At 43.8% G+C, this 13,769-nt stretch overlaps 1 protein-coding gene across 2 annotated transcripts in view; it reads right to left on the reverse strand.

Annotated features, from left to right (window-relative positions):
- Positions 1-2,987: 2,987 nt before the first annotated feature.
- Positions 2,988-13,769, reverse strand: part of KCNG2 (potassium voltage-gated channel modifier subfamily G member 2) — a 33,263-nt gene continuing 22,481 nt past the window's right edge. Inside the window, exon 3 of one of the 2 annotated variants that reach the window (XM_068129158.2) lies at positions 2,988-3,936. In XM_068129158.2, coding sequence (XP_067985259.2) covers positions 3,199-3,936 — 738 coding nt within the window. In that variant the 3' untranslated portion in view covers positions 2,988-3,198. The remainder of the gene's footprint in view (positions 3,937-13,769) is intronic. The other variant, XM_068129159.2, reaches the window with a different exon arrangement.

Here is a 13,769-nt window from a genome sequence, read left to right on the forward strand (position 1 = left end):
CAAAGAACCATGTGTGCGGCTCGTAAACAAAGCAATTGTTCAGCGCATTTCTGTGAGATTACCTCCTCCACTACCCAAGGTGGACAGATGTTAGGTTTTCACCCCTGTTTGTCTGTGAGCAGGATATCTCAAAAGTTGTGGACAAATTATGACAAAACTAGGTGAATGAGTTGGTCAGGTATCAAGAACAACTCGAGTAGATTTTGGTTCATGTCAGATCCAGATTCGACCTATCAGTGGGATTCAAAACGTAAACCGTACAGGTGCGTGGAGGTATGCTCACGACTGAGTGCCCTCCTAGTTAGGACACTGTGTCTGCTTTCTGAAGAAATGGGATCGGACTGCAAACTGTTTCTCGTTTCATCACAGGTACTGACTTGCATAGTTGAGCAATTCGTGCTCCATGAGAAACATCATTCCAGCTGTCCTTTCTCTCATCAATTCCTAACAAATGCAAAATATACAAACAGAAATCCCAGTGTTTTCCAAACAGGACCAGTATATTTGGAGCATCACCATAGCCAGGTAAGTGCTGCCTGCAAGGTCCGTTTGGTCCTTGTCTCATTCCTAGCAATGGTTTTGCTGATTTCAGGAACAATATGTCATGCACTGTAATACAGTTGTACATTTGCCTCGATATTGTTCATCTTTGATTGACATTGACAGTTTAGTGATTTTACTGCAGTAGAGTTTTCCCTCGAGGTGCCTGCGAGTAATAAGGGCCCGGCAGGGAATAATAAAACTTCACAAGTTGCAATATAGATCATGTCGCTCACATATTGAAGCAATGAACATTACCCAGTAGGTGGTTGAATGTGGAATTTCATTTCCTGTTGTGAGAGAAACGGATGCACAGTGAGCACCTTTAACAATTCATTGTTTTCGGTACGTTTCTCCATGTCCGACCCTTTTTATCAAACTCCATATTACAACGTATTGTGCTCTTCCGCGTTAGTTATGCGGAAGCAGTTTCTGACAGTTTAAAGCTGGGCCGAGATTCCCACCGGGACAAGCCAGCTTAGATCTGTGTGTGTGTACATCCAGAATCCAGGCCATCCTTTTTCTCCCACCCCCCCCCCCCCCCCCTTCCTATGCCTCCTCCACCCAAGCCCTCTCCCTCCCACAGATCTCCCGATGTCCCTTCTCTCAAATGTTGTGCTTGTGTGCTTCCCCCTCTCTCCCATCTTGTCCACTGCTCCCCTTATTATATGCTTTATGTGTCCGTTTGTTTTTTCTGTGATTAATGTTAGCTCTTACACGAGCCTCGACCTTGTATTAAAAAAAAAAAATCCTGCCAGCCATTTTATCCATGTTATTGTATGTATATTCTCGAAAAGGGGTAACAGTCAAGCTCATAGAAGTAATTCCCATGAAGTTCTTAATACAATGTAATTCCCATGTGAAGTTCATCATTGTAACACGAGAAGCCAAGAAGTACATAAATAGGTAGGTCGCATGTGGGTAATAAGCCCCACCCGACCTTATGGACATGTGTGTGAAGATGCACAGGTAGACCAGTGCCAGTGTGGAATGAAAAGTCTGGATGTGTACAGACTGCTTGGCAAACATCATCCAATGATGATCCATTTGTTTGTCCACTGCCTAGTATTGCCTTGTACATCCTGAGACTAGCAGCTAGACATGCTTCACTGCATTTTCTGCAATGTTTACATCTTACTATAATTCACCAAATGTCCGTCTGTCTGTCTGTCCGTCCGTTCCCAGGTACCGCAAAAACGGCTGAACCGATCGCAACGAAATTTTGGGTGGGTAATCCTGGGACCCCCTGGAGTAAAATCGGCTATGTTCTTTTTCCAATTTCAGCTTTGGTCTCCAGCATTTTCAGGTTTGGACTCCCGCCTAACTTATTGTCCTGGATACCGCAAAAACGGCTGCAACGATCGCAACGACACACCTCCATGCCCGTGGGATTCCCACGGGTGACCCCACCAGTGTTTTACAATGTACATAACTTGCACCTCATGATTCTGCGTGAGTGTTGGAGCTGGGCCTCATTACTCCAAACATGTGGGTATTAAGGCAACAGCTTCGTAACCAGTTTATATTTTAAATCTCACTTTAATCATTGGTTTTGAATTAGGTGGAGTGTAACTGCTGGAGTATGGTGTTGGCTTAACAGTTACGGTGGCCGGTTTAAGATGGTCCTGAGTTTGAGCCACCTGTCCTGCTGTTAAATAAAACCAGGTGGGTTGACTTAGCCTGTCATCCTTCCGAGGCTGGCAACATGAGTACCAGCTTACTGGGAAGAATGAGCCATTTGAGTATCCTTTGTCGGAGTGGCGACCCATCCAGGATTAGCCGGCTCGATGCGTCTGAAGACAGGAAAATATTGGCTCTTCTTCTTCCAAATGTTTTGTACCTAAGGATATTGACATCTGATGGTTCTCGTTGCCTCGTGTAGCTGTCAAAGAAATACTTTTCTGATTAGAAAGGATTTTGTCTTTGGTGGGCATTACTACCCCCAGGGACATTACTTGTTGCAGGAATCTTTTTTTTCTTTTACTCTTAAGGAAGATTTGAAAATACTAAACCTTATCAAATGAATTAAACGAGAATGGCACTCGGTAGAGCGCAAACCTCCACCAGGCTGAACAGTTTGTTTTGTATCCCACAGATCGGCCAGATATGAACCAGGATCGAATCAACTCGTTCTTGTCACAAACCCAATGCGTCCACCAAGTTTTCGTCCACGAAGAACCTGTCCTTACAAATGGATTAATTCCCTGATAATTATCGACTGGATGACTCGTAATACCCACCCCCATTGGGAGCAGCACATAATGATACACATTTACAAAGAGAGAATTTCGGTGTTTCCCCCACCCTGAACCCCCAAGACCCTGTCTTTTTAAACTCTAATATAACCCCAACGTCCACCCCTCATCCCCCTTACAACCACCAGTTTTCAACTCAATCCGTCCAGCGGTTCTGGGTGCATAAAAGTCAAACACACAAACAAACAAATGGACTCTTCTCAAATTATATATAGTATGATTCACAAGACCAGGAAATGACCAGATCGCAAAACAGCAACTTATGTATGTCCACTATTGAGGTTACAAAGGATTCATTTATCATTTGTCATCTCTCGCCTCTCAGGGGACATGTTGTAAATTTGCTACAATATACTTACAAATCACGAACAATGAGTACATCAATAAATCTGTTCTTCGATGGTTACATCTGGAGGTGTCCGGGATCGCATGCCAGGCCAGTTTGTAAATCGGGTCCAAAGTCTGGTGACAAAGCAGCTTCTCTGATCTCACGTTGCCGCAGCCTTTGGTAATGCTCTTTTAGGTCCACGTAGGAACGTGAAAAGGAGTGGAAGATGGAAGTGACAGGAAAGGCCATGAGTAAAATGCCACTCAAAATACCGCACAATGCAACGAGCTGCCCTGGAAAGCTATGTGGCACCATGTCTCCATACCCCACAGTAGTCATGGAAATCACAGCCCACCAGTAGCTTGCTGGGATGCTGGTGAAATTGGCATGGTTTCCAAATTCCTTCTCGATGAGGAAAGCGAGTGGTGCGAAGAGCGAGAGCGCTACGCACAGGAAAAGAAGAAGTAGACCAAACTCGTGGGTGCAGCGGCGCATGGTGAGTCCCAACGTCTGCAGGCCGAGCGAGTGCCGTGCCAGGCGCATTACATACATCATGCGCAGTGCACGCAGCACCCGCAATACAAGCCCCACCTTCTCAAGATAGAAATTTCTATCTGAAGTGGAGAAAGCATCGATGATCAGTGAGACATAGTAAGGCAAGATGGCAATGACGTCAATCATGTTTAAGGGACTACGAGCAAACTGGCACTTGTCCGGAGCTTGGATGAAGCGTAGTGTAAGCTCCAGTGAGAACCAAGCGACACACACTGTCTCCACTACAAAGATGTCAAAGCACTTCTGAGAACATGTGCCCTGCAAAGTTTGCACAGAAATCACAATATTTCTGGCTCATAATGACGTGTTACCAGCGAAAACTGTCATGTATTACACAGAAACGCACAAAGCGTAGCATTTTTCAATCAGCAAGGCAGATAAATGTCATGAAAGTTGCAGAAACCATATGCAGCAGTTGTATTTATAATGATGATCACCTTTCCAAATTGAATCAAAATACAATGGCATCATTCTCACTTAAAACAGACCACACACAGTCCCTGAATCTGTTTTTAAAAGGGTCTTCATCTGTATAGAGTAGTTCCTAAACTACTCTGTCAAAAGAGTCACAAATCCCACTTACCTCCTACAACCGCAACATAGTGTCTAATCTCTGATTATTTTATAATCAAGGTAACAAAATTTTGAGAGGGAAATATTGTCACTCACCTCCGACGGCAGCTGGCAATGCCCTAAGCGTGTGGAGCTGTTCATATTGCAGGCTCAGATGGCAGATCTGGTTGAGCAGATACCCATTCGCTTAATTTCCCAAATTGTTTAAATTAAAGCCTAATGGTATCACAAAAGTGAATGGGTAACACAACCTTGATTATAAATAAATAATTTATTACATGCAAAAAAGGAACAAAAAACAAATTCCACAGAAAAATTAATGAGACGATGATCACTAATTGTAATGCAACGGGCCAGCAGGGGAAGCTAAGGAACAAGGGGAAGAAATAAATTACGGGGCTCGACGTTGTGTAAATAAATAAAATGAAGGAAGGATTTAAACAAATTAAAAAATGAGACTAGAAAGCATCCGAAAATGCAAAGCCCATCTGCGTCCGTTTGTATTCAGATGTCTTCTCCTTCTTCTGTATGCTCAAAATAACAAAACCAGTTTTAAAAAAAATACAAAATGAAAATTTATGATTTTATGCAGACACCCAACAACCTTTGAGTTTGAGATGTAAAAAAAAAAATCAGCTTCTAGCTTTTGAATTGTGAACCAATTATGTGACCCAATATGCAAATTCTTAAAATTGCAGGTCAATTGGACAAACATTGCCAATTTTTTGCAATCTTGACCTTTGACTTTTTGATGTAAAAAAAACAAAAAAACAATCGACTACTACCTTTTGATTGGTGAACCAATTCAGTGACCCGATATGCAAATTCTTTAAATTTCAGGTAAATCGGGTGAAAATTGGTGATTTTATGCAACCTTGACCTTTGACCTTTTTTTCAAAAAAGTAATCAACTTCTAGCTTTTGATTGTTGAACTAAATGAGTGACCCAATATGCAAATTCTTTAAATTTTAGGTCAATTATGTGAAAATTGGCGATTGTACACAACCTTGACCTTTGACCTTTTTATCAAAAAAAAATCAGCTTCTAGCCTTTCATTGTTGAACCAATTCAGTGACCCAATAGGCAAATTCTTAAAATTTCAGGTCGATCAAGTGAAAATTTATGATTTTACATGACACTGACCTTTGACCTTTTGATCAAATTATTAATTTGCCTTCTCCATATCTTACTATAATTCACCAAATGTCCGTCTGTCTGTTCGAAGGTACCGTAAAAACTGCTGAATCGCAAAAATATTTTGGGTGGGTAATCCTGGGATCTCCAGGAGTAAAATAGGCTATTTAGTTTTCCCAATTTCAGCTTTGGTCTCCAGCATTCTCAGGTTTGGACTCCCTCATAACATTCACGTTCACATAACGTTCATTGTGACGATGTTCTCATTGTGACGATGTATATGTTCACGGTAGTGTTTGACGTGACGGTGTGAACGTAATTTCGTAATGTTTTTCGTTTCGTAAACCTTTAATGAACGTTTAATGTTTAATAAACGTTTAATGTTTAATGAACGTTTAATGCCCTTAAACCTGTTCAGAACGTTTCCTGAATTGTCCTGAACGTTTCCTGTTCAGGCTGGAGTTCCCCAAGGCAGTGTTCTGGGCCCTGTGCTTTTTCTGGTCTTCATCAATGATCTCTCTGACTCTCTTGAAAATCCTCTCTATCTCTTTGCTGATGACTCCACTCTCTGCCGCTCCATTCCTCATCCCTCAGATCGGCAGTCTGCAGCCTCCTCACTCTCTGCAGACCGGGACAAAATCACAGACTGGGCAAACAAGTGGAACATGTTTTTCAATCCTGACAAATCTCACACTCTTACGAGGTCTCTCCGAAAAGACCGACTGGACAACCCTCCCATCCACTTTCTGAATAATCCTCTCCAAGAAGTTCTGTCACTCAAGCTTTTGGGTCTCACTATCTGCCATGATCTTTCCTGGGAAAACCACATTTCAAATCTGGCCTCCAAAGCCAGTCGCCGACTGGGCATCCTCCGTCGTGCGAAGTCCTTCCTTGGCACACCTGAGCTACTCACCACATGCAAGGCTTTCATCCGCAGCTCAATGGAAAACTGCTCTCCCCTCTGGGCTGGTGCTCCTGCCTCACACCTAGCTCGTGTTCACGCTGTTGAAACCAAAGCGTTCAGAATCATTGGAATCTCCCGCGATGAAGCTAACTCCGAGGCCCTTTCACTCACTCACCGCAGCCAGGTTGGTGGTCTTTCCGTCTTCTACCGACTCCTCTCCGGCCTCCCCCCCCCCCCCCAGCTCTCTCTGGGCTCTGTCCCCCAAATATTCCTACAGGTCGCACAAGATCTGCCTGCAACCTCTTATGGTTAAACTGCCAAAATCAAGACTCTCTGCTCACCTTCACTCCTTCATTCCTCTTTTCTCCCACCTCTGGAACAAACTCCCTCACTCTCTTCAATCCCACTCCTCCCTCCAGGTCTTTAAAACAGCTGTTCACCACCATCTCTTATCTTCCCCCATCCAAAACCTTGATCTTTTCTACCCCCGCTAATTTCACCCCAAAGCCACTTTTTTTGAAATACCAACTTCTTTCCTGGAAGTCCTTGGTGTCCTTGTTTTTAATTTGCCTTCTCCGTATTATCATAATAAAGCTTTGGTGAAAATTTAATGACAATAGTTCAAATGGTAAAAACATCACGGCCTGGACAGACACACACACGTGCGCACGCGCACACGCACACACGTGATCGCAAAACCCCTTCTTTTGCTGCGCAGGGGACGGCCTAATAAGTAGGTTTGATGGGAGAGTGTTTAAAGCAGGACACAAGACGTCAGAGCTGAAGATAGCAGAAATAGAAAGAAATGACATTCTGCTGATGCTGCTTGCTCGACTGCTTCCACGAAAAATGAATTTCAGTCCGTCCTTCATCATTTCAGCATCGTGGAAGAGTCCAGCGAGAGTTGGCAACCAGCGGAATCACAAAAATAGTCTAGCTGGAGAAGCCCCGAGGTTTTCAAGACAGGCGAGGAGTAGGAGTAGGAGTAGGAGTAGGAGTAGGAGTATGAGCAGAAGAAGTAGGAGTAGGAGGAGTCGGAGGAGTAGGAGGAGGAGGAGGAGTAGGAGGAGTAGGAGTAGGAGGAGGAGTAGGAGAAGTAGGAGTACAAGTGGACCCCTGGCTAAATTATTGTCATCTTGAGTCAACCATCAGGCCAGGCCAGCAAGTTCTTGAAAGACTTGGGCCAAAAACATTCCCACAAGAAGTTGATGCCCTAAGGTTGTTCACTGACACAGGTGGGAGAGCTTTGAGAGTACAAACGCTAGAGAAGCGCTGCAATGGGAGTAGGTGGAAGAGCCCTAAGTGTGTTGCTCGTATTTAAATCAGTAAAATTCCATACTCGTGAAGATAAAAAGAGGGAACCCTCACTGAAGCAGAAGCTCCATTTCAAGCCCCATGCAAGAATGAGTGCACACCACTATACCTGCAGCTGTCAAATTAACGACCTCCGAATGCTGGATTCTCAACTACTCAGTTTTGCTTCTATGACCATGACTCTCACACTGCTCAACTCTTGTTAAACATCTTCCTAAATCTTCCAAGGGCAGATCCCCTTAAATAGTCTCTCCTCCTGCTCCATCAACAGGCCCTCTTTGAAACAGCCTACTATTTAGATAGGCCAGTTCAAGCAATGGCCACCTACTACAACTACTCACCTCAGCTGTTAATCCTGGGTTCAAATCTCGACCCAGCTTTAATCTGTCACCACGTGGTGCTTTGCAGCCAGGGCGAGGCATCAATGTGTGCGCTATCCCTGACATGGAAAATTAAACGGTGTGTCCTGTCTGCTAGTATTACTTGATGGACATTAAAGATGTGTCCTTCACAAAGAGCAGGCACCCTGGCTAACTCCCAAATTCTTATCACCTTGAGTCAAACATCAGGCATGGCCAGCCAATTCGTCAAAAACTCGGACCAATAACGTTCCCACAAGTTGAAAATAATTGGCACCGTTAAAGAAGCAGAGACAGACCACCAATGAGCATTGCTGGCTCACAGATCTTCTGGCTTTACACAGACACTAATGCACCGTCCTGCGTGCGAAACACTTCCAAACTTCTAATCACCTACAAGACCTCCCACAGCTCAGAGTATTGATTTCTCCTTTGACCTGGCTCCCTTGCATCGCACCTTTCATGTCGTGATGCTGTGGAATTGTAGGCCCACAAATTAATTGGAATCCCCCTCAATTAAGCTGAATTCCTGGATTGTTTCTCCCACATCTCCGACAGATTGGTGGCCTTTGTCTACGACTGTCTCCTTTCTGGTCTTGCATTTTCTGTCCTGTGCCCCCACTAAGGTTTCTCCAGGATGTATGCATTAACATAACTGTGATGAAAAAAAAAATCCAAGCTCACTGGTCACCTCCTTCCCTTTACTCAGTTGTTCGTCTTTTCTCCCACCCGTGAACCAACCTCCTCAGTCTATTCAATCTCATTCTTCCCTCCAGGGCTTCAAGATGGCTATTTACTCATCCTCAAGACCAGTGAGTAATAACATCCAATGATGTCACAATGGAATGCGTGTCAGGACCATAACAATGATTGACATGCAATTTCACTTTCATCTGTGATCTGTGATCCATGCATTAATCATCCAAATAATTTTCCATCTTTTGGCTTTAGCACATCTTATACGGACCATAGTAATACAGTCCACCAATATACGGTAATTATAAAATTTAAAAAAAACACCTTTAGAGGCCATTTTTCCCCGCAAAGTGGGGGTTGGCCTTTTTCGGGCACCGTGGTTGTTGTTGTTTTTTTGGTCCCCTTTTTTTGAAGCAATGTTTTACGGCCGGATGCCCTTCCTGCCGCCAACCCTTTTTGTCGCCTTTTACGACAAACAGGAAACAGGAAACAGGGAAACAGGAAACAAACAGGGAAACCACTTTTGCACTTGTATTAGTGTGGAAAAAACACTTTTCGCACTTGTGTTAGTGTTGAAAAACCACTTTTCGCACTTGTGTTGGTGCAGGAAACCACTTTTGCACTTGTATTAGTGTGGAAAAAACACTTTTCGCACTTGTGTTAGTGTTGAAAAACCACTTTTCGCACTTGTGTTAGTGTTGAAAAACCACTTTTCGCACTTGTGTTGGTGCAGGAAACCACTTTTGCACTTGTATTAGTGTGGAAAAAACACTTTTTGCACTTGTGATAGTGTTGAAAAACCACTTTTCGCACTTGTGTTAGTGTTGAAAAACCACTTTTCGCACTTGTGTTGGTGCAGGAAATCACTTTTGCACTTGTATTAGTGTGGAAAAAACACTTTTCGCACTTGTGTTAGTGTTGAAAAACCACTCCCTTCTCCAAAACTCCAAACCACTCCCTTCTCCAAACTGCAACGATATTTCTCCCTTCTCCAAACCTTGACCAGGTGAAAGTGATTTTGAAGTCGATACACTTATAAGACTGTGCTGGGTGTGAAAAATAGCTTTGCTCTTGTGTTAGATGGAAAATACAGCCTGTGCATGGAGCGTTCTTTCATTTATGTTTCAGAGAAATTCTTGAATTTTATTCCATTTTTTTTTTGCAAACAGTACTATTTTATGGTGTTAACTTTGTTCCGTATGCATATATGTGCGTACCAGCAAGGGCAAACAGCACACAGTCCCGCCTTAGGGTTGGAAGCCAATAGCAGTAGTACCAAGGCATGGTATGAGCTATGCTGCTGCAGTGACTTACCAGTGGCAGAACAGCACAGCTTAAACTAGAACGGCACTCAGTAGAGAGCATACCTCCGTCCGGTTGGCCATATCACTCAATGGTGAAGAATCACTTGAAAATTATACTAGCTGGGTCCGTATCCGGATCTTCACCAAAATTGAATAGAATCTTCCTCGTCACACACAACCTGTCCAATAAGTTTCGTCCAAATCCATCCATAACTTGTTGAGATATCCTGCAATGTATCGTTTTGACCCTATCTCCCAATGGTGAAGAATCACTTAAAAAATTAAATAATTCGCATATCCGAATCCATACTCAGATCTCCACCAAAATCGAATCGAATCGTCCTTGAAAGACACCCAACGGGTCCACCAAGTTTCGTCCAACTCAATCCACAACTTTTTGAGATATCCTGCTATGTATAGTTTTTGGCCCGATCTCCCAATGGTGAAGAATCACTTAAAACATTTTAGTAGCCGGATCCGAATCCGGATCTTCACCAAAATCTAATAATTTCGTCGGCGCTACATCTCTGCCAAATTTCGTTTGAATCCGTCAACAACTTTTTGAGATATTTTGTTCACAAACGGATGGACAAACAGACAGACAAACGGACAGACAAACGGACAGACAGACAGTGGTGAAAACATAACCTCCATCCACCTTTGCTGGTGGAGGTAATAACACCTGGTGCCAAATGTACCACAGTCTTGACGGTGCTGTCAAAGCTCCTCAGCAAAAGTGGAACTTGGAAGTAAGTTTGCCACTGCCTTCCCAGCAGTTGCGCATGGCAGGAAGTTGAAATTTGGCGAGGGCGCTGAATACACCCTCCATGAAAGACAACCAATGACCAGTGCTGGCCGACAAGTCTTCTGGCTTAACATCCTTTGATGGTGAACTCTGTCAGGTCACCGCTGCAGGAGTAGTCGTAGTAACCCATCCATCTTACTTGCTTGGTTCAGTGTTTCCTGCCTCTCTCTCCTCTACCCTTCTCCTGTTCATTGATTCTGTTGATGTTTGTCCGACTGTCAGTTGAACTTTACTCTTTCATGAGCTTCACTCTTGCAATGAAAAAAACAACAGGGGAAGAGTGGATTTAACACCAATAACACAACATTAACACCTAGAATGGCATGCGGTAGAGCGCATATAGTCTCACCTCAGGCGAACAAAAATACCATCGTTAACTGAACACGCTACTATTATGGCCCATATGCCCATATCATCCATGCACCCTATTAGTCACATACATTGCCATTATCTGTAGCTTTATTGATTATGAAAAACCTTTCAATGAAAAAAATTGAAACTTGGCATATTGCATCAACTCCCCATGGGGTATATAGAGTGATATGATGATGTCATCGGCGAAGTGGTATTCCAGCCATAAATGGTTTAATCGAAATCCTTATTCAAAAAATCTGAAACTTCTTCAATCTGATCAACAACCTGATGTAAGTGAAGAATTTAATTTATGACGTCATCGGTCATGTGGTCTGGCGGCCATGTTGGATTGAAAAAAAAAATTAAAATCTTTTCCAGAACCGCTTAAAACAGATCGATGCCAAACTTTATACATATGACCAATTTATCCATGACGAATATGGTTTTAATTTTTTTTCATATTCACCTTCATTGATGCAATTTAGCCTTAATGTGCATAAAAGTGGTCGTTAAATATCCAAATAATAAATCAATAATTGATTGATTTATAATTTACAATAATTATTGATTTATAATTAGGATATTTAACGACCACTTTTATGCACATTAAAGCTAAATTGCATCAATGAAGGTGAATATCAAAACAAATTAAAACCATATTCGTCATGGATAAATTGGTCATATGTATAAAGTTTGGCATCGATCTGTTTTAAGCGGTTCTGGAAAAGATTTTAATTTTTTTTTTTCAATCCAACATGGCCGCCAGATCACATGACCGATGACGTCATAAATTAAATTCTTCGCTTACATCAGGTTGTTGATCAGATAGATGAAGTTTCAGATTTTTTGAATAAAGATTTCGATTAAACCATTTATGGCTGGAATACCACTTTGCCGATGACATCATCATTATCACTCCACATACCCCATGGGGAGTTGATGCAATATGCCAAGTTTCAATTTTTTTCAGAGAAGATATCCAGTTTTTTCCCTTTCATGCCAATATGGCGGTCACTATGTGACCGATGACGTCAGAATTATCAATAAAATATTGTTGCGAATATGGAATTTGGCCTCCATATCCGCTTGTAAATATTCCCCTATTTTCTCCAATACTCCCCAACTTTCCCCAATCCCCCATTCCCTAGTCCCATTGCATGTAAATAACAATCAGTAGAGCCGACCTTCCCCTTATTCCCCCATTAAATGTCGTGCCCAGGTCCACCGCACCACACGTAGACAACTTTCGGACATCTTCCTAGTTATTCTTATTCTATGTCAGTTAAGGCCTCGTCTCCATTAATTATGACTCTTCGTTGCACCAGAATGTGATTATATGGCATCAGTAGTGAGTTTAGGACCTTTCCCATACCTCCTTCCATCTTCTTCCCCAACAATTACAACAACAACAGAGGAGATGGCGGCGGAGCGGGGGAGGATGCGTCCTCACACCGGCTCGATTAGCGCCATTGACCACGCGCTCCACGGGGTTACCACGGAGGGGCTGGCTGTCAGCTCCTCCTCAAGGGCGGAGCCTGGTAACCCCCCGCACCCAATCAGAAGGGCGGACCGATTCCATCTGGGGCGGCGCTAACGAGCCGAGGGCGTGTCACTCCCCGCCGGATATACGCGGCCCCGCGCCGGATGTGACGTCAGATTCGCCCCCAGCTGGAGAAAGAAGGACCTGCGAGCGCTGAAACAGATGCGCCTGAGTTTGGAGAGGCCTGAGAAAGAACGTCACCTCTGAGCGCTGCGACGAGACCTCCCCGCATCTCTGGACCGAACCGTGTACCCTGCTTTGAGCCAAGAGTGCACCTTGAGCCATCGCTACCTTGCTTTCCTGCCATCAACCCCCGTGTGAGTCAGCCGTTGTCCCGTTTGTCTGTCGTCTGTCCGGGGTTAATATAAGAGTGTGTCTAAGTGCCTGTCTTTCTGTGATATACCTCTCGTCCCTGTAATCTGACCTTCCGCACGAATATAATCTCCTCCGGAGGTCTTGAGAACCGTATCCCTGGTGTCGTCATTTTATAACCCAGCCGGGTGTCTTCTTTTTCTTATTGAGCCAGCGTGGCGCGGCTTCGTCAACGTTCGAGTACAATCGGGTAATTTGTGCAGACGTGGTCATACCAAAACCGCTCGGTAAACTAACATCTAAGCCACGTCTGTAACAATTGGTTGTCAGGAGTTGGATTCGAACCTGGGACTAAATTTATTTAGCCCAAATTTTGGACACCAATTGTGTTAGTACGGTAACAATTGGTGTCGAGGAGTGAGATTCGGACCCGGGACTAAATTAGTTAGGCCCAAATTTTGGGAGGGAAAATCGATTCGGAGCGCGTACTGCGCTCGACGAAATCGATCCGGAGCGCGGTTACTGCGCTCGCCGAAATTATAACGAAAAAAAAAATTTGGATTTGTTTTACGAAACTCGAATTTTGCAAGTCGCGCTATGGCGGATCAAGACGGCTGGGGTCCGGTAGGGGAGAGTGAAGCAGGGTCGGTCCAGGACCAAATTGAGGGACATGAGGAGAGCGAAACAGTGAGGGTAGCAGGCACGCAAAATGGCGCCTCGCAAGAGCGCGCGGTAGCCGAGCCCGCTGTATCAACGGGCTTTAACATGCAGCCGATTGACATGCAGGCCCTCATTG

Source organism: Myxine glutinosa, chromosome 9 (assembly GCF_964187855.1).
Source record: "Myxine glutinosa chromosome 9, kmMyxGlut1.1, whole genome shotgun sequence".
NCBI lineage: Eukaryota > Metazoa > Chordata > Myxini > Myxiniformes > Myxinidae > Myxine > Myxine glutinosa.